This window comes from Ranitomeya variabilis, chromosome 2 (genome assembly GCF_051348905.1).
Source record: "Ranitomeya variabilis isolate aRanVar5 chromosome 2, aRanVar5.hap1, whole genome shotgun sequence".
Classification (NCBI taxonomy): Eukaryota; Metazoa; Chordata; class Amphibia; order Anura; family Dendrobatidae; genus Ranitomeya; species Ranitomeya variabilis.
The window spans coordinates 21,233,699-21,255,868 of NC_135233.1; the positions used below are offsets into that span (position 1 = coordinate 21,233,699).

The window sequence follows — 22,170 nt, forward strand, 5'->3', positions numbered from 1 at the left end:
CAGTAATATAGGCTGGATGTGAGGTCTGTCTCCCCAGTAATAAAGGCTGGATGTGAGGTCTGTGTGTCCCAGTAATATAGGCTGGATGTGAGGTCTGTGTGTCTCTCCTAGTAATATAGGCTGGATGTGAGGTCTGTCTCCCCAGTAATATAGGCTGGATGTGAGGTCTGTGTGTCCCAGTAATATAGCCTGGATGTGAGGTCTGTGTGTCTCCCCTAGTAATATAGGCTGGATGTGAGGTCTGTGTCTCTCCCAGTAATATAGGCTGGATGTGAGATCTGTGTGTCTCTCCCAGTAATATAGGCTGGATGTGAGCTCTGTGTGTCTCTCCCAGTAATATAGGCTGGATGTGAGCTCTGTGTGTCTCTCCCAGTAATATAGGCTGGATGTGAGTTATGTGTGTCTCCCCTAGTAATAAAGGCTGGATGTGAGGTCTGTGTGTCTCTCCCAGTAATATAGGCTGGATGTGAGGTCTGTGTGCCTCTCCCAGTAATATAGGCTGGATGTGAGGTCTGTGTGCCTCTCCCAGTAATATAGGCTGGATGTGAGGTCTGTGTGCCTCTCCCAGTAATATAGGCTGGATGTGAGGTCTGTGTGCCTCTCCCAGTAATATAGGCTGGATGTGACGTCTGTGTGCCTCTCCCAGTAATATAGGCTGGATGTGACGTCTGTTTCCCTTTAACAGTGCATAAGGAATCTTTTTTACCTTGTGTTGACAGGATTCTGAGCCGTGTTTGATCCTCCGCAGTTTTCAATAGGTGCACTCTTTTTGCCTATACACACACACACACACACATAATCACATGATTCACCTCCGCAGATGGTGCTTTTCTATGCTCCATAGAGTAGATTCTGTGTGATCTGCTCTCCTTGGATGTTTCTCCTCTTGCCTCATCTGATCTATATTGTATGTACATCCTCGTCCTATAATGTATGTACATAGATTTATTAGAATGAAGATTAAGCATGAAGCTTCACTAGTTTTGGACAGTATGTCTTTGGCATCCTCTATGTATCACTGTACATAGCAGACTGTATTAAGACTCCTTATCTCTCTTCTGAGCCTTAGAGGCTGTAGAAGATTAATGGATTTTTGGCTACAATATATTGTACAAGGTTTCATTAAACGTTTCGGAGTCTTTAACGTCTACATCCTCTATGTATCACTGTGCATAGCAGAATGTATTAGGGCTCATTATCTCTCTACTGAATCTTAGAGGCTGTAGATTAATGGATTTTTTACTTCAATCACTGTGCATGGCAGACTGAAGAATGAGTTACATCTCTTGTCATCTCAGCCACAGAACTTCTAGAAAATACAGTTTTTGATGATGGTTTAAAGTATATGGACTCCCTCGGGGACATTTTTTTTTCATTTATATAAATGCCTGTATTTTTTGGTTAGAATATATTTTTATAATAGGGTTTTATTAAAGTTTAAAGTGTTTGTATTCTACAGCCTCTATGGGTAAAGAGAATGGAGCTTAAATAGCAGAGGTTGAGTTTAGTGAAGGATTCCTTGGTAACTCGTTCTGCAGTTTGCTATGTACAGTAATAGGTAGAGGCTGTAGAAACCAAACAATTAAAAAACTTAATAAATCCCTATTGCAAGAAGCCTTTTTAGAGAAAGACACATGCGTTCTAATAAAAAAGGGGCATTTTTGTTCAATGCCTATGTCTCAGACGTAATATTAAGCTGCAGTGAAGCATAACCCTGGCTGATACCCGGCGCAGGAGCGTAATAATAAGGCTGCAGTAAGCGAGGTCACTTAGGAGACACCAGGGGGCGATACATCATAGTATTTATCCACTGGTGTGAAACACTTTGACAAGTTGCAAACTTTTTGCAACTTTTGGTGATTTCAATCCAGTTTCAGCCAAATACCCTCAAAATGGGCAAAACTGTGGAAGGACTGAGGCGCGGACACACCCGGCCATCTTAGGTCTCATTCAGATGTCTGGTTTTTTGCATAGGAGAACTGTGTGTTTCACGGATCGCACTCGCATCTGTGATAATCTTTGGGGTCATTCACACATCCAATTTTTCCTTGGACCAAGTGCTCCACAGAAAATATCAGAAACATGTCCGATTTTGATCCAACCTTCGGCCATCAGGATTGCAAGCTAATGGGTCTGGGGAAAAAGAAAAAAAATCAGACTGCACTCGGATGACATTTATGGACTGTTAGAGTGACAGCTGATCAAGACTGGGGAATAAAAAAATGTGTTTTTTTTTTTTTTTTTTAAATCTGTTGGGGCCTAAATATTTAACTTTACAGACATGACATTGCTTTGCTGTGATACTGTGCAGTGTAATACCTAGTGCAGCCTGGAGGTGTCACTATTGCTCCCTCACAACATATACACGTACTGTATACTGCCTCCATGTTTCCACAATGGGGGCCCCAGCTTGTCATTGGCACCGCGGTATTGATACAGTGGTGCTGGATTGCTGTGCCACTCTGGATTTGTACGCGGGACCCAGGGAAAGCTGGGTGACCACTTGTAGTGGCGGCCAGATCTATAAATGGGTTCAGTAGATTCGCTTCCAACTGTACCGCTGAATGTGTGGCCAAGATGTCAGCAACCTACGGCACTCCGGCTACGACGTGCAGGGCCGGGACAAGGTATTCTGGTCCACCCCAATGAACCCTCAGAACCCAAGTAAAGGGTAAAAGGACCCCTATAGTACCCCTCCACTTTACCAAAAAATACCAGCAAAACGTAAAAAAATGATGTACAATAGGGGTGAGGCTCCACGGGGGGCTGTCTGTTCACTTAGTGTCCATTATTTGGTAGATGTCCTAATGGATCAGATAATCCTATGTATCTGATGGGAGGAGGATGAGGAGGGATTCTTTGTAAAGTTTGTATCCTCTGAATATACTGCAGTCGTATTACACAGCACTGTGCTCTTACAATTGCTCATTTTGCCTTTCTACCCAGGTGATTGTTCTCTTTTCTATTAGGTCTATGACACCACGTGATTAATAACTGACGAGCCAAGTCCTGTAAGTCCGGATCATGTACATCTGTATCGCTTGTACTACAATTCCCAGTATGTCCTTAACGATGGTGGGAGATGCTGGGAGTTGTTACCAGACTGCCGACCACACAGGAACCGCTGAGGAGACACCGTCCGTATCAGCAAGTCGCCATCTACAGCCAGGGACCTTGTAAGTGACGTCTTCTCTCAGTCGTTTCTTTCTTTACGTCTCCCTCTTGTCCAGACGCCATGATGACTTGTCTCATCCACAGATCGTCTCTGCAGACTTCCCTCCTCTCCGGTCTTGTCCCCCCAAACATCCCCACACGGTGAACTTTAAAAATAAAATGCCCCCTGCATAAAAATATCTGTCCATATTATGACCCAAATAAGCCCCTCATAGTACATGACCCCCACATTGTCCGCAGTAATGAGCTGCACCCAGGACACGGCCATTATCAGTAATAAGTGCCACACTGTCCTCCCGTATGACCCACAGCTGTCCCCCGCCCGCCATGCTAACCCTCCAGACTGTGCCCCATTTCTCACTGCCCCTCTCCATATCCATCCTATGCCCTCATACTGCCCACCATGCTGTCCTCTCCAACCTGTATCCCCTCCTTACACTATTCTACACGGTATGATGGTGACCGCAGCCGTCCATACACTGTGATATCCACAACATTCCCTCGATATACAGTATGATGTCCACCACCGCCCCAATATACAGTATGATGTCCACCACCACCCCCCCATATACAGTATGATGTCCACCACCGCCCCAATATACAGTATGATGTCCACCACCACCCCCCCATATACAGTATGATGTCCACCACCGCCCCAATATACAGTATGATGTCCACCACCGCCCCAATATACAGTATGATGTCCACCACCACCCCCCCATATACAGTATGATGTCCACCACCGCCCCAATATACAGTATGTCCACCACCGCCCCAATACAGTATGATGTCCACCGCCCCAATATACAGTATGATGTCCACCACCACCCCCCCATATACAGTATGATGTCCACCACCGCCCCAATATACACTATAATGTTCACCACCGCCCCAATATACAGTATGTCCTCTACGGCCCCCCCAATATACAGTATGATGTCCACCACCCCAATATACAGTATGATGTCCACCACCGCCCACAATATACACAGTGATGTCCACCACCGCCCACAATATACACAGTGATGTCCACCACAGTCCTCCAATATACAGTATGATGTCCACCACCGTCCTACAATATACACTGTGATGTCCACCACCGCCCCAATATACAGTATGATGTCCACCACCACCCCCCCATATACAGTATGATGTCCACCACCACCCCCCCATATACAGTATGATGTCCACCACCGCCCCAATATACAGTATGTCCTCTACGGCCCCCCCAATATACAGTATGATGTCCACCACCCCAATATACAGTATGATGTCCACCACCACCCACAATATACACAGTGATGTCCACCACCGCCCACAATATACAGTATGATGTCCACCACCGTCCTACAATATACACTGTGATGTCCACCACCGCCCCAATATACAGTATGATGTCCACCACCACCCCCCCCATATACAGTATGATGTCCACCACCGCCCCAATATACACTATGTCCACCACCGCCCCAATATACACTATAATGTCCACCACCGCCCCAATATACAGTATGTCCTCCACCGCCCCCAATATACAGTGATGTTCACCACCGCCCCCAATATACACTGTGATGTTCACCACTGCCCCAATATACACTGTGATGTCCACTACCGCCCCAATATACACTGTGATGTCCACTACCGCCCCAATATACACTGTGATGTCCACCACCGCCCCAATATACACTATGATGTCCACCACCGCCCCAATATACACTATGATGTCCCATACTGCCCCCAATATACAGTATGTTTCCCCCCCCACATATTCTATATAATATAATGTCCCCCACAGCCTCTCTTGATAGCTCCCACAGCCAGCCAGCTTTTCATGTCCCCCATATAATGGCAAAATATAAAGAAGGCTTTATTCTCGCCTAATCCTGGCTCCCTGTACACTGCGGCCGCCGTCTCCTCGTTTCCTGTAGAGCAGCTGGATGACGCCACCATATTGTGCCATCACACGTCTCCTGCGTTCGCCGTCTAAACCAGTTCACAGCAAATGTATTCACATCTGATAGGCAAGAATACAACTGAGTGCTGGGGAGGAAGCAACGGCCGGGGCGCAGTACAGAGACGGGCGAGTGGTGGCAGTGAGTGACTGACACCACTCACCTTCATACCTGCGCCCCAGCCGTCAATGTGCTGAATGTCTGCGGCTGGAGGAAGATGCTGGGTGGCCGCAGACATTCAGCCATGGCACTTTTTTCTTCCCCCAAGTGCGCCGCCACAGGGAAGAAGAGCCCTAGGCGGGTGCCTTCCCCTAGTCCCGGCCAGCACACATTGACAACTACAGGCTGACAGGGCATGCTGGGAATTGTAGTTTCAGCCAGCAATAGACAGGCATTTGCATTTCAGAATTTTTTATTGAATTATTAAAAAAAAATGGAGGGGTTTCCCTTCTCTTTATTTTAGAGGTAGTCTCCGTGCACCATGATAGGGGTGTTTATGAGCTTCCTCGTCTCGGCCCGGACATCGCTCCCCGGGACCGGCGTCCTTCATAAGAAGAGATCCTCAGGAAGGTGCTGGCGACACGGGTAGGACGTCTGTGTCCCCGCGGCCTGGACGCTCACAGACGCAATCTGATTTGACCTCTTCACCATTTCTTCAATGCTGAGCTGAGGATAATGCGCAATGAAGAAAGCCAGCGCCCCAAGAAAACTGTCCCCGGCCCCCTGAAAGAGACAGAAGGTGTGACATGGCGTGGGTTATCTGCTGCGGACGCCGACCGGACCAGAGGACTATGGGAAAACGTGCAGACCGGCAGACCGTTTCATCCAGAAAACTGTATAATTCTTGTTCTCACTTCTCATCTGTGTACAGCCCATTTTTTGCCAGCAGCTATTAATCATCTACAGAACCATTTACACTTTCCTATGTTACAGAATTACAATGTATCCATAAAATCAGATGTGATACTGTGGCTTTGTACTTCCTCTGTGCTGGATTCACAGTTGTACACCAGTACTGAGTAGAGTAATGTTTTCCAGGCTACTGCGGCATTTTATTGTCTTTTTCTAACCCCTGTGCTGGGATAACAGCTACACAGCTCAGTACTACTACATATTTTTCTTCCATGCTGCACAGTTCTAGTAAGTATTTTATCTCACTCCATTGCTACATTCACAACTACACTACTTAGTAGTGCTGTATAATGTCGTCCATACAATTGCTGCACTCTAGTTTAAAGTGTTTAATCGCACCCTTGTGTTTGATTCACAGCTACACTGCTCAGTACTGCTGTATAATGTCCTCCAAGCAATTTCTGCTTCCTAGTAAGTGTTTTCTCACCTGTGTGATTGATTCACAGCTACACTGCTCAGTCCTGCTGTGTAATGTCCTCCATTCTGCATCTAAGCATGTGGTACACAGAGAGAGGAGAGCAGTAGTCCATTTTGTCTGTGTATGGGAGATATAACAGCTAGTTTCCACGCACTTTCTCAGACAACTGAAAAAGTAGAGATAAGAGCCTGCTACTGAAAAACTGGTAAAAAAAAGAAAACTGCAGGCTAGAAGTCATGTGATGGCCAGAACTAGTGTTATTCCTCATGTACACAGGACAAATTATTCTGAAAAGTCACCTGAGATGACAGCTATGCTGGAAGATTAATTTACATAAGATTGTATTGGCCCCTTTCATTATTGCTAAATTCTCAAGTTTTTGGGAAATATTCTTGGCTCCGTATGTCAGACTCATCAGGTTCCTGCTCTCGTCCCTGTTATTCTGACCTTTCATATTTGCAGATGGAAAATGACCCAGAGATGAAGAAAACAGCATTTCAGATCTGCGTCCAGAGTTCTAGCGTCACGATGAGACCCGGTATAAATAGTCCTGGAGGGGTCGGCGTTGTGCCGCATGTCAGTGATCTCTGTCTAGACCTCCAGGACTATTTATTCCTATGTTTCCACCTTGGAAGCTCATATTTTCCATGCACGGAAACCCCAGTCCTCGCAGCAGCACGATGCCCCTTGGTCTCTTTTGTTGAGTGCAGCTTCCTTTTGGCAGCATCTTCCCGCACATCCAGCCATCTCTGCCTCCAATACTTAAATCTGGGCAGAGAAAAATGCAATTATGTCCATAAATCATAAGTTATTGTGCCATCCACATCCCGACAGGAAGAGGAACGGTGCAGGATAGACTGGAATGGGCAGAGGTGCAGAAGAAAAGGGTGCAGAGATTCATCTCAAAGAGGTGCAACCAGAGAGGCTGCAGAAGTGCGTCTGGAGGGGGGGCAGAGGTGCAACCAGAGAGGCTGCAGGGGTGCGTCTGGAGGGGGTGCACATTTGCAGCAGGAAAGGGGTGCAGAGGTGCAACCAGAGAGGCTGCAGGGGTGCAGAAGGAAAGGGGTGCAGAGGTGTAACCAGAGAGGCTGCAGGGGTGCACAGGTGCCGCAGGAAAGGGGTGCAGAGAGGCTACAAGGGTGCCGCAGGAAAGGGTGCAGAAGGAAAGGGGTGCATAGGTGCAACCAGAGAAGGTGCAGAAGGAAAGGGGTGCGGAGGTGTAACCAGAGAGGCTGCAGGGGTGCCGAGGTATAACCAGAGAGGCTGCAGGGGTGCAGCAGGAAAGGGGTGCAGAGGTGTAACCAGAGAGGCTGCAGGGGTGCACAGGTGCTGCAGGGAAAGGTGCAGAGAGGCTGCAGGGGTGCCGCAGGAAAGGGTGCAGAAGGAAAGGGGTGCATAGGTGCAACTAGAGAAGGTGCAGAAGGAAAGGGGTGCGGAGGTGTAAGCAGAGGCTGCAGGGGTGCCGCAGGAAAAGGTGCAGAGGTGCAGCAAGAAAGGAGTGCAGAGATTCATTTCAAAGGGGTGCAGAGGTGCAACCAGAGAGGCTGCAGGGGTGCCGCAGGAAAGGGGTGCAGAGGTGTAACCAGAGAGGCTGCAGGAAAAGGTGCGGAGGTGTGTCTAGAGGGGGTGCAGATTTGCAGCAGGAAAGGGGTGCAGAGGTGCAACCAGAGAGGCTGCAGGGGTGCCGCAGGAAAGGATGCAGAACGAATGGGGTGCAGAGGTGCAACCAGAGAGGCTGCAGGGGTGCCGCAGGAAAGGGCGCAGAAGGAAAGGGGTGCAGAGGTACAACCAGAGAGGCTGCAGGGGTGCAGCAGGAAAGAGGTGCAACCAGAAAGGCTGCAGGGGTGAACAGGTGCCGCAGGAAAGGGTGCAGAGGTGCGTCTGGAGGGGGTGCAGAGGTGCAACCATAGAGGCTGCAGGGGTGCTGCAGGAAAGGGTGCAGAAGGAAAAGGGTGCAGAGGTGCAACCAGAGAGGCTGCAGGGGTGCACAGGTGCCGCAGGAAAAGGTGCAGCAAGAAAGGAGTGCAGAGATTCGTCTCAAAGGGTGCATAGGTGCAACCAGAGAGGCTGCGGGTGTGTACACGTGCCGCCGCAGAGGGAGGTGCAGCAGGAAAGGGGTGCAGAGATTCGACTGGAAGGGGTGCAGAGGTGCAATGATGCAGCCACAAGGGTGGTGCAGAGGTGCAACCAGAGAGGCTGCAGAGGTGCCGCCGCAGGGGAGGTGTTTACAGAGGATTCACTTGGAGCAAGGTGCCATTTGCCCCATAGAGTGACAGTAATAGTATGAAGGACAGTGTGGGACCTAAACAGCCAGACAAAAAAAATGGGGTGATTTAAGGGGGAAGCCAGTTTAAGAGCAGACAGTGTGATGAACCCCTTGACACTTGGCATGATAAGACTTTGGGGGGCCGTGCACAGGTGGTCGCCCCCTGTGGGAACTCAGCAGCTTTTCCTGATGGATCTGAGTGATCTCACACTGAGTCACCCTAGGAGTCAGGGTCGGCTATTAACCCCTGCATTCCTATCTCATGACAAACCTCCTATAATAATCCCCAGTACAAGGGATCAAAGCACCAGATACAGAGTCACATTCTTTCCCAAAACTCTGCATGGCTTGTGGTTTAAGATAACCAAAAACACGCCAGCCGAGAGGCGTCTGCAGGACAAATGTGCACAAGAGCTGACAGTTCAGACTGTATAGTGGAGGATGGGGCCAGATACATGTGAGGGAGGCAGCCATTGTGCCCGGACTACAAGACCCTCACCGGGGACATAACTGACCAGGGGCAGTTTGTTTCCCAACACATATATTTCATGCATCTGTTCTGCCCACCCAATAATTACCGCCCCTCGTCATATCCAGCCTGCACCTGTACATGGCCATCAGGACTGCAGCTTCCAGAAAATGCTTAGTTTATTAAAGAACATGTCTGACTAAAATAATAAAAATCTCCATAATATCCCCAATGTCAGGACATGAAACATAATTACATTACCAATTATTATAGGCAAATATAGGGTTCACAAACTTTTCTACTCCAAGGACCATTGTGTCAACCAACCCCAGGAATGCAGCAAAACTTTATAGGGTAATAAAGGAAAGATGAATGTACTACAATACATCCAGTATTATACCCCAGAGCTGCACTCACTATTCTGCTGGTGCAGTCACTGTGTACATACATTACATTACTGATCCTGAGTTACATCCTGTATTATACCCCAGAGCTGCACTCACTATTCTGCTGGAGCAGTCACTGTGTACATACATTACATTACTGATCCTGAGTTACATCCTTTATTATACTCCAGAGCTGCACTCATTATTCTGCTGGTGCAGTCACTGTGTACATACATTACTGATCCTGAGTTACATCCAGTATTATACCCCAGAGCTGCACTCATTATTCTGCTGGTGCAGACACTGTGTACATACATTACTGATCCTGAGTTACATCCTGTATTATACTCCAGAGCTGCACTCACTATTCTGCTGGTGCAGTCACTGTGTACATACATTACATTACTGATCCTGAGTTACATCCTGTATTATACTCCAGAGCTGCACTCACTATTCTGCTGGTGCAGTCACTGTGTGCATACATTACATTACTGATCCTGAGTTACATCCTGTATTATACTCCAGAGCTGCACTCACTATTCTGCTGGTGCAGTCACTGTGTACATACATTACATTACTGATCCTGAGTTACATCCTGTATTATACTCCAGAGCTGCACTCACTATTCTGCTGGTGCAGTCTCTGCGTACATACATTACATTACTGATCCTGAGTTACCTCCTGTATTATACTCCAGAGCTGCACTCACTATTCTGCTGGTGCAGTCACTGTGTACATATAGTACATTACTGATCCTGAGTTACATCCTGTATTATACTCCAGAGCTGCGCTCACTATTCTGCTGGTGCAGTCACTGTGTACATACATTACTCCTCTTCCCGCACTCCTCTACTCTGTAATGAGTGCTGCTGATAGGTTACAGAGGAGCAGGTATAAGGTCAGATGTTTGGGGGCTGCATAGATCGGCATCACCAGCTGCATTGACCCCTAGTCTGTAGATTGTGCATCCGTTGTATAATACATATTTCAGGGAGAACGGAGTAATTTGTTTTCCAATCATTCCCAGAGCATCATTCAGAATTCTGCCTTCACTTGCTCTACTGGAACCACTGTAGTACAGATCATGGTCTGCTGCTCTGCATGGTGGGGGGTGTAGTCCATACAGGGGGCACTCGCATTTCCTGAGCATCACTCGCACAGTCGCATTGTAGGAGGCAGAGCGCACACAGCAGGCCCTCAGAGCTGCATTCAGATTTCTGCTTCCAGTCAGACCCTCAGGACTCCGATAAGTCTGTACAGGTGTCTGCACAGCAGGAACATGTGAGATCTTACGATTTGCAAATAAAAGAAAAAAAACCCTCTCTCAGGTGCTGCCTCCTGGGGGACGCTGTACTAAAGATTGGTTTAAGGGCTGTTAACAAGTCTGGCGATATTACAGAGGTCATTACATGACCTGTAGGGTCTTACAATCACTCCACGAACACTGGGGTATATTTCTAAGACGGCGAATCACAGGTCGTCCGTCCACTGGTAATCCCAAAGATCAGCTTCAATCTATTGTAAAAGCCTGTCCGTACAGCGCCCCCGGAGGATAAATGATGCATTACATGGAAATCAATGGGTGACCGGTGTAAGTCTCTGACATGGCTCCTCCAGAGAAGAGTTTCTTGTAGCTGCTGAGGAGTAACTTTTCAGTAAACTGGAGCGACCCGTCGGCCCGTCGCCCTAGCCGAATAGTCGGATGTTTATAGGGACACCGCACCGGGTAGCACACGCCTCCTAACGCCGGGATCTCATTTTTCGGCCGCTGCACGTGGCAGACAGCTGCTCTCACAGACGCCAGCATTCTGACTCTTAAAGGAGCGCACGCTGCTAATAATCGCCATGAGCGTTCTCTTTATCGTATAGGATGGAATACAGCGGGATTTCTGGTCACTTCTGCTGTACGATCTCGGTGTATATAGTATATCCCCATGTCTCTGGGCCACGGCTTGTGGTCGCCCTCTCACCTCTTAATCATCCAGCTTCTTATCATTCCAGGCGAGGGGGAAAGTGCTGCGCAATCATGAGTCAATCAGCAGTAATCCTGCGCCCGGCACAGTACCATCTGCCCCACTTACACTATCTAATTAACCACTTCATCACTAAATCATTTATTTCCCCCCCCTCACTTTCACTTTTTTTATTCCTCCCCTGCTATCAAGAGCCATAACTTGATTTTTATTTGAGTTAACAGTGCCGTATAATTTGCTTAAAAAAAAAAAAAAAAAACAAGTGCAAATTGGGTGAAATGATGAAAAAAATAAAATAAATCTGCCCCCTGAAGAAGCGACAGCGAAACATCGTATACAAACACCACCAGATAACTATATGACCCCTGATGAAGCGACTGCAAAACTTGCGCTGTGCACAAACTCTGACAGATAGATATCTCATCCTATGATGAAGTAACAGCGAAACACGAGTCGGGGGCAAACCCTGACAGATACTTATCTACCCTCTGATGAAGCAAGAGCGAACCACGAGTCAGGAACAAACACCGACAGATACGTATCTGCCCTCTGATGAAGCATGAGCGAAACACGAGTCAGGAACAAACACTGACACTTACTTATCTTCCCTCTGATGAAGCAACAGCAAAACACAAGTCAGGAACAAACACCGACAGATAGATATCTCATCCTATGATGAAGTAAGAGCGAAACACGAGTCGGGGGCAAACCCTGACAGATACTTATCTTCCCTCTGATGAAGCAACAGCAAAACACGAGTCAGGAACTAACACCGACAGATACGCATCTGCCCTCTGATGAAGCAACAGCGAAACACGAGTCAGGAACAAACACCGACAGATACGTATCTGCCCTCTGATGAAGCAACAGCAAAACACGAGTCAGGAACAAACACCGACATATACGTATCTGCCCTCTGATGAAGCAACAGCAAAACACGAGTCAGGAACAAACACCGACAGATACGTATCTGCCCTCTGATGAAGCAACAGCGAAACACAAGTCAACAACAAACACCGACAGATACGTATCTGCCCTCTGATGAAGCAAGAGCGAAACACGAGTCAGGAACAAACACCGACAGATACGTATCTTCCCTCTGATGAAGCAGCAGCGAAACACGAGTCAGCAACAAACATTGACAGATACGTATCTGCCCTCTGATGAAGCAAGAGCGAAACACAAGTCAGGAACAAACTTTGACAGATACGTATCTGCCCTCTGATGAAGCAACAGCAAAACACGAGTCAGGAACAAACACCGATAGATACTTATCTGCCCTCTGATGAAGCAACAGCGAAACTCAAGTTGAGTGCAAACACTGATAGATCCGTATCGGACGGTGACATTGTATTCTTGTAGAATCTATATACCAGGCGCGTCCACCATTGTTCGGACATTCATCCTTCCCCTATTCTGCTGTAAATTGTTGCATTTTGCAGCCATTTATTTATATCATTTAGATTCCCGGGATTAATGTAAGCATAGCCTCTCGTTTCCTGGCAGATACTCGTCTCCACGCACTCGTTTGGAATGTCTTTATATATTAATAATTGCTGGCTGCAGAACGAGTTAACTGAGAATCCATCAGTCGGCTCACCATGAGAATCTGATGGAGAGTTAGGAGCTCAGAAACTGAAGAGAAGCATAACATTCAGCTGATTTCTGAGCACATGGGCCGTGGATGTATTGGGGAAACAAATGGTCCCCCAAAATGGAAACCCCCCATAAATGTGTAGTAAGGAACGGGTGGGTGCTCTTTACTACAGTCAATATGGAGCAGGCTCCCTCCTAAAATCACACAGGGACCAGACTGTTGTGAATTTGCTTTTTGCTCCCTCTAGTGGTTACTAGTTTTTTGACTCTGGTTTTTCTGTCATTCCTTTTATCCGCACCTGGGTCGTTAGTTAGGGGTGTTGCTATATAAGCTTCCTGGACCTTCAGTTCTATGCCTGGCAACGTAGTTATCAGAGCTAGTCTGCTGTGCTCTTGTCTACTGATCCTGGTTCCAGTTATATCAGCTAAGTCTGCCTTTTGCTTTTTGCTATTTGTTTTGGTTTTGTATTTTTGTCCAGCTTGTTCCAAATCTATATCCTGACCTTTGCTGGAAGCTCTAGGGGGCTGGTGTTCTCCCCCCGGACCGTTAGACGGTTCAGGGGTTCTTGAATTTCCAGTGTGGATTTTGATAGGGTTTTTGTTGACCATATAAGTTACCTTTCTTTATTCTGCTATCAGTAAGCGGGCCTCTCTGTGCTAAACCTGGTTCATTTCTGTGTTTGTCATTTCCTCTTACCTCACCGTTATTATTTGTGGGGGGCTTCTATCCAGCTTTGGGGTCCCCTTCTCTGGAGGCAAGAAAGGTCTTTTGTTTTCCTCTACTAGGGGTAGCTAGATTCTCCGGCTGGCGCGTGTCATCTAGAATCAACGTAGGAATGATCCCCGGCTACTTCTAGTGTTGGCGTTAGGAGTAGATATATGGTCAACCCAGTTACCACAGCCCTATGAGCTGGATTTTTGTATTCTGCAGACTTCCACGTTCCTCTGAGACCCTCGCCATTGGGGTCATAACAGTTTGCCAGGCCAGTATTAAATGTTTAATGCATTGCAGAAGAGGGATTATAAGAAAGAAGATTCTGAGTTTTTTTTTTTTTTTCTTTCTTCTTCCCCTTTACCTCAGAGTGGCTATGCTTGCTGCAGACATGAATGTCCAGACCTTGATTACAAGTGTGGACCAGCTGGCTACTCGTGTGCAGGGCATACAAGACTATGTTATCAGAAATCCTAGGTCAGAACCTAAAATACCGATTCCTGAACTGTTTTCCGGAGACAGGTTTAAGTTTAGGAATTTCGTGAATAATTGTAAATTGTTTTTGTCCCTGAGACCCTGTTCATCTGGAGATTCTGCTCAGCAAGTAAAAATTGTTATTTCGTTCTTACGGGGCGACCCTCAGGATTGGGCTTTTTCGCTGGCGCCAGGAGATCCGGCATTGGCTGATATTAATGCGTTTTTTCTGGCGCTCGGTTTACTTTATGAGGAACCCAATCTTGAGATTCAGGCAGAAAAGGCCTTGCTGGCTATGTCTCAGGGGCAGGACGAGGCTGAAGTGTATTGCCAAAAATTTCGGAAATGGTCCGTGCTGACACATTGGAACGAGTGTGCACTGGCCGCTAATTTTAGAAATGGCCTTTCTGAAGCCATTAAGAATGTTATGGTGGGTTTTCCCATTCCCACAGGTCTGAATGATACTATGGCACTGGCTATTCAAATTGACCGGCGGTTGCGGGAGCGCAAAACCGCAAATTCCCTCATGGTGTTGTCTGAACAGACACCTGATTTAATGCAATGTGATAGAATCCTGACTAGAAATGAGCGGAAAATTCATAGACGCCGGAATGGCTTGTGTTACTACTGTGGTGATTCTACACATGTTATCTCAGCATGCTCTAAACGTATAGCTAAGGTTGTTAGTCCTGTCACCGTTGGTAATTTGCAACCTAAATTTATTCTGTCTGTAACTTTGATTTGCTCACTGTCATCTTATCCTGTCATGGCGTTTGTAGATTCAGGTGCTGCCCTGAGTCTCATGGATCTCTCATTTGCTAAGCGCTGTGGTTTTACTCTTGAACCATTAGAAAATCCTATTCCTCTTAGGGGTATTGATGCTACACCATTGGCAGCAAATAAACCGCAGTATTGGACACAGGTTACCATGTGCATGACTCCTGAACACCGCGAGGTGATACGTTTCCTGGTTTTACATAAAATGCATGATTTGGTCGTTTTAGGGCTGCCATGGTTACAGACCCATAATCCAGTCCTGGACTGGAAGGCTATGTCAGTCTCAAGTTGGGGCTGTCGTGGTATTCATGAGGATTCCCTGCCCTTGTCTATTGCTTCTTCTACGCCTTCGGAAGTTCCGGCGTATTTGTCTGATTATCAGGATGTCTTCAGTGAGTCTGAGTCCAGTGCACTGCCTCCTCATAGGGACTGTGACTGTGCTATAGATTTGATCCCAGGCAGTAAATTTCCTAAGGGAAGACTGTTTAATCTGTCGGTACCTGAACATACCGCTATGCGTTCATATATCAAGGAGTCTCTGGAGAAAGGAAATATTCGTCCGTCTTCTTCCCCTCTTGGTGCGGGATTCTTTTTTGTGGCAAAAAAGGACGGATCTTTGAGGCCTTGTATTGATTATCGGCTTTTAAATAAGATCACTGTCAAATTTCAGTATCCTTTACCGCTGTTGTCTGACTTGTTTGCCCGGATTAAAGGTGCCAAGTGGTTCACCAAGATAGACCTTCGTGGTGCGTACAACCTTGTGCGCATTAAGCAAGGTGATGAATGGAAAACCGCATTCAATACGCCCGAAGGTCATTTTGAGTACTTGGTGATGCCTTTTGGGCTCTCCAATGCGCCTTCAGTTTTTCAGTCCTTTATGCATGACATTTTCCGGAAGTATCTGGATAAATTTTTGATTGTTTATCTGGATGATATTTTGGTTTTTTCTGATAATTGGGATTCGCATGTGGAGCAGGTCAGGTTGGTCTTTAAAATTTTGCGTGAAAATTCTTTGTTTGTCAAGGGCTCAAAGTGTCTCTTTGGTGTACAGAAGGTTCCCTTTTTGGGGTTCATTTTTTCCCCTTCTGCTGTGGAGATGGACCCAGTCAAGGTCCGAGCTATTCTTGATTGGACTCAGCCCTCGTCAGTTAAGAGTCTTCAGAAGTTCTTGGGTTTCGCTAACTTCTACCGTCGTTTTATCGCTAATTTTTCTAGCATTGTGAAACCTTTGACGGATATGACCAAGAAGGGCTCAGATGTAGCTAACTGGGCTCCTGCTGCCGTGGAGGCTTTCCAGGAGTTGAAACGCCGGTTTACTTCGGCGCCTGTTTTGTGCCAGCCCGATGTCTCACTTCCCTTTCAGGTTGAGGTGGATGCTTCAGAGATTGGAGCAGGGGCCGTTTTGTCGCAGAGAGGCCCTGGTTGCTCTGTTATGAAACCTTGTGCCTTTTTCTCTAGGAAGTTTTCGCCTGCCGAGCGAAATTATGATGTGGGCAATCGGGAGTTGTTGGCCATGAAATGGGCATTTGAGGAGTGGCGTCATTGGCTCGAGGGTGCTAAGCATCGTGTGGTGGTCTTGACTGATCACAAAAATCTGATGTATCTCGAGTCTGCTAAACGCCTTAATCCGAGACAGGCCCGCTGGTCATTGTTTTTCTCCCGCTTTGATTTTGTTGTCTCGTATTTACCAGGTTCAAAGAATGTGAAGGCCGATGCTCTTTCTAGGAGCTTTGTGCCTGATGCTCCTGGAGTCGCTGATCCTGTTGGTATTCTTAAAGATGGAGTTATCTTGTCAGCTATTTCTCCGGATCTGCGACGTGTGTTGCAGAGATTTCAGGCTGATAGGCCTGAGTCTTGTCCACCTGACAGACTGTTTGTCCCGGATAAGTGGACCAGCAGAGTCATTTCCGAGGTTCATTCCTCGGTGTTGGCAGGTCACCCGGGAATTTTTGGCACCAGAGATCTGGTGGCCAGGTCCTTTTGGTGGCCTTCCTTGTCAAGGGATGTGCGGTCATTTGTGCAGTCCTGTGGGACTTGCGCTCGAGCTAAGCCTTGCTGTTCTCGTGCCAGCGGTTTGCTCTTGCCCTTGCCTGTCCCGAAGAGACCTTGGACACATATCTCCATGGATTTCATTTCTGATCTTCCGCTATCTCAGGGCATGTCCGTTATCTGGGTGATATGTGATCGCTTCTCCAAGATGGTCCATTTGGTTCCTTTGCCTAAGCTGCCTTCCTCTTCCGATCTGGTTCCTGTGTTTTTCCAGAACGTGGTTCGTTTGCACGGCATCCCTGAGAATATTGTGTCGGACAGAGGATCCCAGTTCGTTTCCAGGTTCTGGCGATCCTTTTGTAGTAGGATGGGCATTGATTTGTCGTTTTCGTCTGCTTTCCATCCTCAGACTAATGGACAGACGGAGCGAACCAATCAGACTTTGGAGGCTTATTTGAGGTGTTTTGTCTCTGCTGATCAGGACGATTGGGTGACATTCTTGCCGTTGGCTGAGTTTGCCCTTAATAATCGGGCTAGTTCCGCCACCTTGGTTTCGCCTTTTTTCTGCAACTCTGGTTTCCATCCTCGCTTTTCTTCGGGTCATGTGGAGCCTTCTGACTGTCCTGGGGTGGATTCTGTGGTGGATAGGTTGCAGCGGATCTGGAATCATGTGGTGGACAACTTGAAGTTGTCACAGGAGAGGGCTCAGCGCTTTGCCAACCGCCGCCGCGGTGTGGGTCCCCGACTACGCGTTGGGGATTTGGTATGGCTTTCTTCCCGCTTTGTTCCTATGAAGGTCTCCTCTCCCAAATTTAAACCTCGTTTTATTGGGCCTTACAAGATATTGGAAATCCTTAATCCTGTATCTTTTCGTCTGGATCTTCCTGTGTCGTTTGCTATTCACAATGTATTTCATAGGTCCTTGTTGCGGCGGTACATTGTGCCTGTAGTTCCTTCTGCTGAGCCTCCTGCTCCGGTGTTGGTTGAGGGCGAGTTGGAGTACGTGGTGGAGAAGATCTTGGATTCTCGCCTCTCCAGGCGGAGGCTTCAGTACCTGGTCAAGTGGAAGGGCTATGGTCAGGAGGATAATTCCTGGGTGGTCGCCTCTGATGTTCATGCGGCCGATTTAGTTCGTGCCTTTCATGCCGCTCATCCTGATCGCCCTGGTGGTCGTGGTGAGGGTTCGGTGACCCCTCACTAAGGGGGGGGTACTGTTGTGAATTTGCTTTTTGCTCCCTCTAGTGGTTACTAGTTTTTTTGACTCTGGTTTTTCTGTCATTCCTTTTATCCGCACCTGGGTCGTTAGTTAGGGGTGTTGCTATATAAGCTTCCTGGACCTTCAGTTCTATGCCTGGCAACGTAGTTATCAGAGCTAGTCTGCTGTGCTCTTGTCTACTGATCCTGGTTCCAGTTATATCAGCTAAGTCTGCCTTTTGCTATTTGTTTTGGTTTTGTATTTTTGTCCAGCTTGTTCCAAATCTATATCCTGACCTTTGCTGGAAGCTCTAGGGGGCTGGTGTTCTCCCCCCGGACCGTTAGACGGTTCGGGGGTTCTTGAATTTCCAGTGTGGATTTTGATAGGGTTTTTGTTGACCATATAAGTTACCTTTCTTTATTCTGCTATCAGTTAGCGGGCCTCTCTGTGCTAAACCTGGTTCATTTCTGTGTTTGTCATTTCCTCTTACCTCACCGTTATTATTTGTGGGGGGCTTCTATCCAGCTTTGGGGTCCCCTTCTCTGGAGGCAAGAAAGGTCTTTTGTTTTCCTCTACTAGGGGTAGCTAGATTCTCCGGCTGGAGCGTGTCATCTAGAATCAACGTAGGAATGATCCCCGGCTACTTCTAGTGTTGGCGTTAGGAGTAGATATATGGTCAACCCAGTTACCACTGCCCTATGAGCTGGATTTTTGTATTCTGCAGACTTCCACGTTCCTCTGAGACCCTCGCCATTGGGGTCATAACACCAGACGCAGCAAACTCTCAGCCGTACAGGTCCAGGTATAAAATAGAGACCACTGCAGCGGTCACGTCGTAGCACTTGTACACATTCATCCTATATGGCAGCACACAGAGTTCCTGCAAGTCTTCATCTGTCAGCATGGGGGCGCTATAGGACAATGGAGGCATATGGAGTCGGTCACTAATGCCATATTGTGGAGCCATACTACATCATCAGCTGGCGGATTTCTACAGGCGTGATCCAGGTGGTGGGTAACGCTACATTATATGGAGGCGATATAACAGGTCACTACGTCTGATCCAGGGAGGCCATTCAGGAAAAGGACGCATTCATTTACTGAGGGGTTAACCCTTTCCATACACACCAGTCTATATAAAGTCGGCTCGGCAGCGCGGCCCCCATTACAGTGACCACAGGCGACGTCCTCCTGTGAGGCCTTCATTTTAATGAGGCTTTTCATCAATCAGGAAGTCGAAAACGGATCTACAGCAATGAGGACTCTGAGGAGTGAGGATGAGGCTGCAATTATTTCTGGGTGGTCCGCGGATCGCCCCCTTTACTGGAGGAAACCTGACGTTTTACTGCACAGTCAGGAACACAAGACAGGATTCCGGAACCAGTGCATTTATCATGGTCAATTCACCCCAAAACTAAACTCTGTCCTGTCTGTACAAACACAGGAGGAGATTAACACTTTACCCCATAATAACACCGGCCACATATCCACCATAACCATCCCAGTCACTGGTAGAATAGCGCAGACATGAAGCGCCATTCACTTACTATAATAGTGCCCCTATCTACAAAAATACAACTACTATAATACTGCCCCTATGTACAATAATATAACTACTATAATACTGACCCTATGTACAAGAATATAACTACTATAATACTGCCCCTATGTACAAGAATATAACTACTATAATACTGCTCCTATGTACAAGAATATAACTACTATAATACTGCCCCTATGTACAATAATATAACTACTATAATACTGCCCCTATGTACAAGAATATAACTACTATAATACTGCTCCTATGTACAAGAATATAACTACGATAATACTGCCCCTATGTACAAGAATATAACTACTATAATACTGCCCCTATGTACAATAATATATCTACTATAATACTGCCCCTATGTACACGAATATAACTACTATAATACTGCCCCCTATTTACAATAATATAACTACTATAATACTGCCCCTATGTACAAGAATATAACTACTATAATACTTCCCCTATGTACAAGAATATAACTACTATAATACTGCCCCTATGTACAAGAATATAACTACTATAATACTGCCTCTATGTACAAGAATATAACTACTATAATACTGCTCCTATGTACAAGAATATAACTACTATAGTACTGCCCCTATGTACAAGAATATAACTATATAACTACTATAATACTGCCCCTATGTACAAGAATATAACTACTATAATACTGCTCCTATGAACAAGAATATAACTACGATAATACTGCCCCTATGTACAAGAATATAACTACTATAATACTGCCCCAATGTACAAGAATATAACTACGATAATACTGCCCCTATGTACAAGAATATATCTACTATAATACTGCCCCTATGTACAAGAATATAACTACTATAATACTGCCCCTATGTACAAGAATATAACTACTATAATACTGCTCCTATGTACAAGAATATAACTACTATAATACTGCCGATATGTACAGGAAGATAACTACTATAATACTGCCCCTATGTACAGGAAGATAACTACTATAATACTGCCCCTATGTACAAGAATATAACTACTATAATACTGCTCCTATGTACAAGAATATAACTACTATAATACTGCCCCTATGTACAAGAATATAACTACTATAATACTTCCCCTATATACAAGAATATAACTACTATAATAATACTGCTCCTATGTACAAGAATATAACTACTATAATACTGCTCTTATGTACAAGAATATAACTACTATAACACTGCCCCTATGTACAAGAATATAACTACTATAATACTGCCCCTATGTACAAGAATATAACTACTATAATACTGCTTCTATGTACAAGAATATAACTACTATAATACTGCTCCTATGTACAAGAATATAACTACTATAATACTGCTCCTATGTACAAGAATATAACTACTATAATACTGCTCCTATGTACAAGAATATAACTACTATAATACTGCCCCTATGTACAGGAATATAACTACTATAATACTGCTCCTATGTACAAGAATATAACTACTATAATACTGCTCCTATGTACAAGAATATAACTACTATAATACTGCTCCTATGTACAGGAATATAACTACTATAATACTGCTCCTATGTACAAGAATATAACTACTATAATACTGCTCCTATGTACAAGAATATAACTACTATAATACTGCCCCTATGTACAGGAATATAACTACTATAATACTGCTCTTATATATAAGAATATAATTATTATAATACTGCCTAGTAGTAAATGGTTGGGACAGTGAGTGGCTCCTGTGGATTACAGAGGACACTCGGGGTGATGATATGTGACAGTCTGTGGTGCGCAGTCGGTGTTACTCCATATTCGCCCCTCTCCATAATTCCTCGCCTCCTATAGATATCACACAGCAGCTCCTTTATGTCAGTTGCACAACCTCTGAATATAACGGGGGGGGGGGATGTGATAATTCGGGATGAACCACAGGCATCATTCTTGCAGATCAGCAGAAATGAGCGATTACTCAGAGTGTACAGGGCAGTGAGCGCAGCAATGTGTAACCACAACACCGACCTGGAGGAGGACAAAGCAGAAGTGGTCGGTGGCGGCCGCGTCATATCTGCATCGTCCTCCTGAAGTGACGACTTCTCCACTTTCTTCTGTAATAAAGATCCCCCAAAGCTATGATGAAACGTGTGCCGGGCCGCTCTCTGTGACTAGGTGGGTTTATTATTCAGGATGTTCTATGCTAAGAGATGGAGACAGCAAGGCAGTACTATCTGTGCTTTCATTATTTACAGATGGAGACAGCAAGGCAGTACTATCTGTGCCATCATTATTTACAGATGGAGACAGCAAGGCAGTACTATCTGTGCCATCATTATTTA

The 22,170-nt window shown here is 46.1% G+C and overlaps 1 protein-coding gene across 9 annotated transcripts in view; it reads right to left on the reverse strand.

The window, feature by feature from the left end:
• Positions 1-5,520: 5,520 nt before the first annotated feature.
• RBKS (ribokinase) overlaps positions 5,521-22,170 on the reverse strand; it is a 63,129-nt gene continuing 46,479 nt past the window's right edge. For 8 of the 9 annotated variants that reach the window (XM_077282077.1, XM_077282082.1, XM_077282076.1 and 5 more), the window contains one exon: positions 5,521-5,849. In XM_077282077.1, the coding sequence (XP_077138192.1) occupies positions 5,673-5,849 (177 nt within the window). In that variant the 3' untranslated portion in view covers positions 5,521-5,672. Of the gene's footprint in view, positions 5,850-21,856; positions 21,943-22,170 lie in introns of all 9 variants that reach the window. The other variant, XM_077282083.1, reaches the window with a different exon arrangement.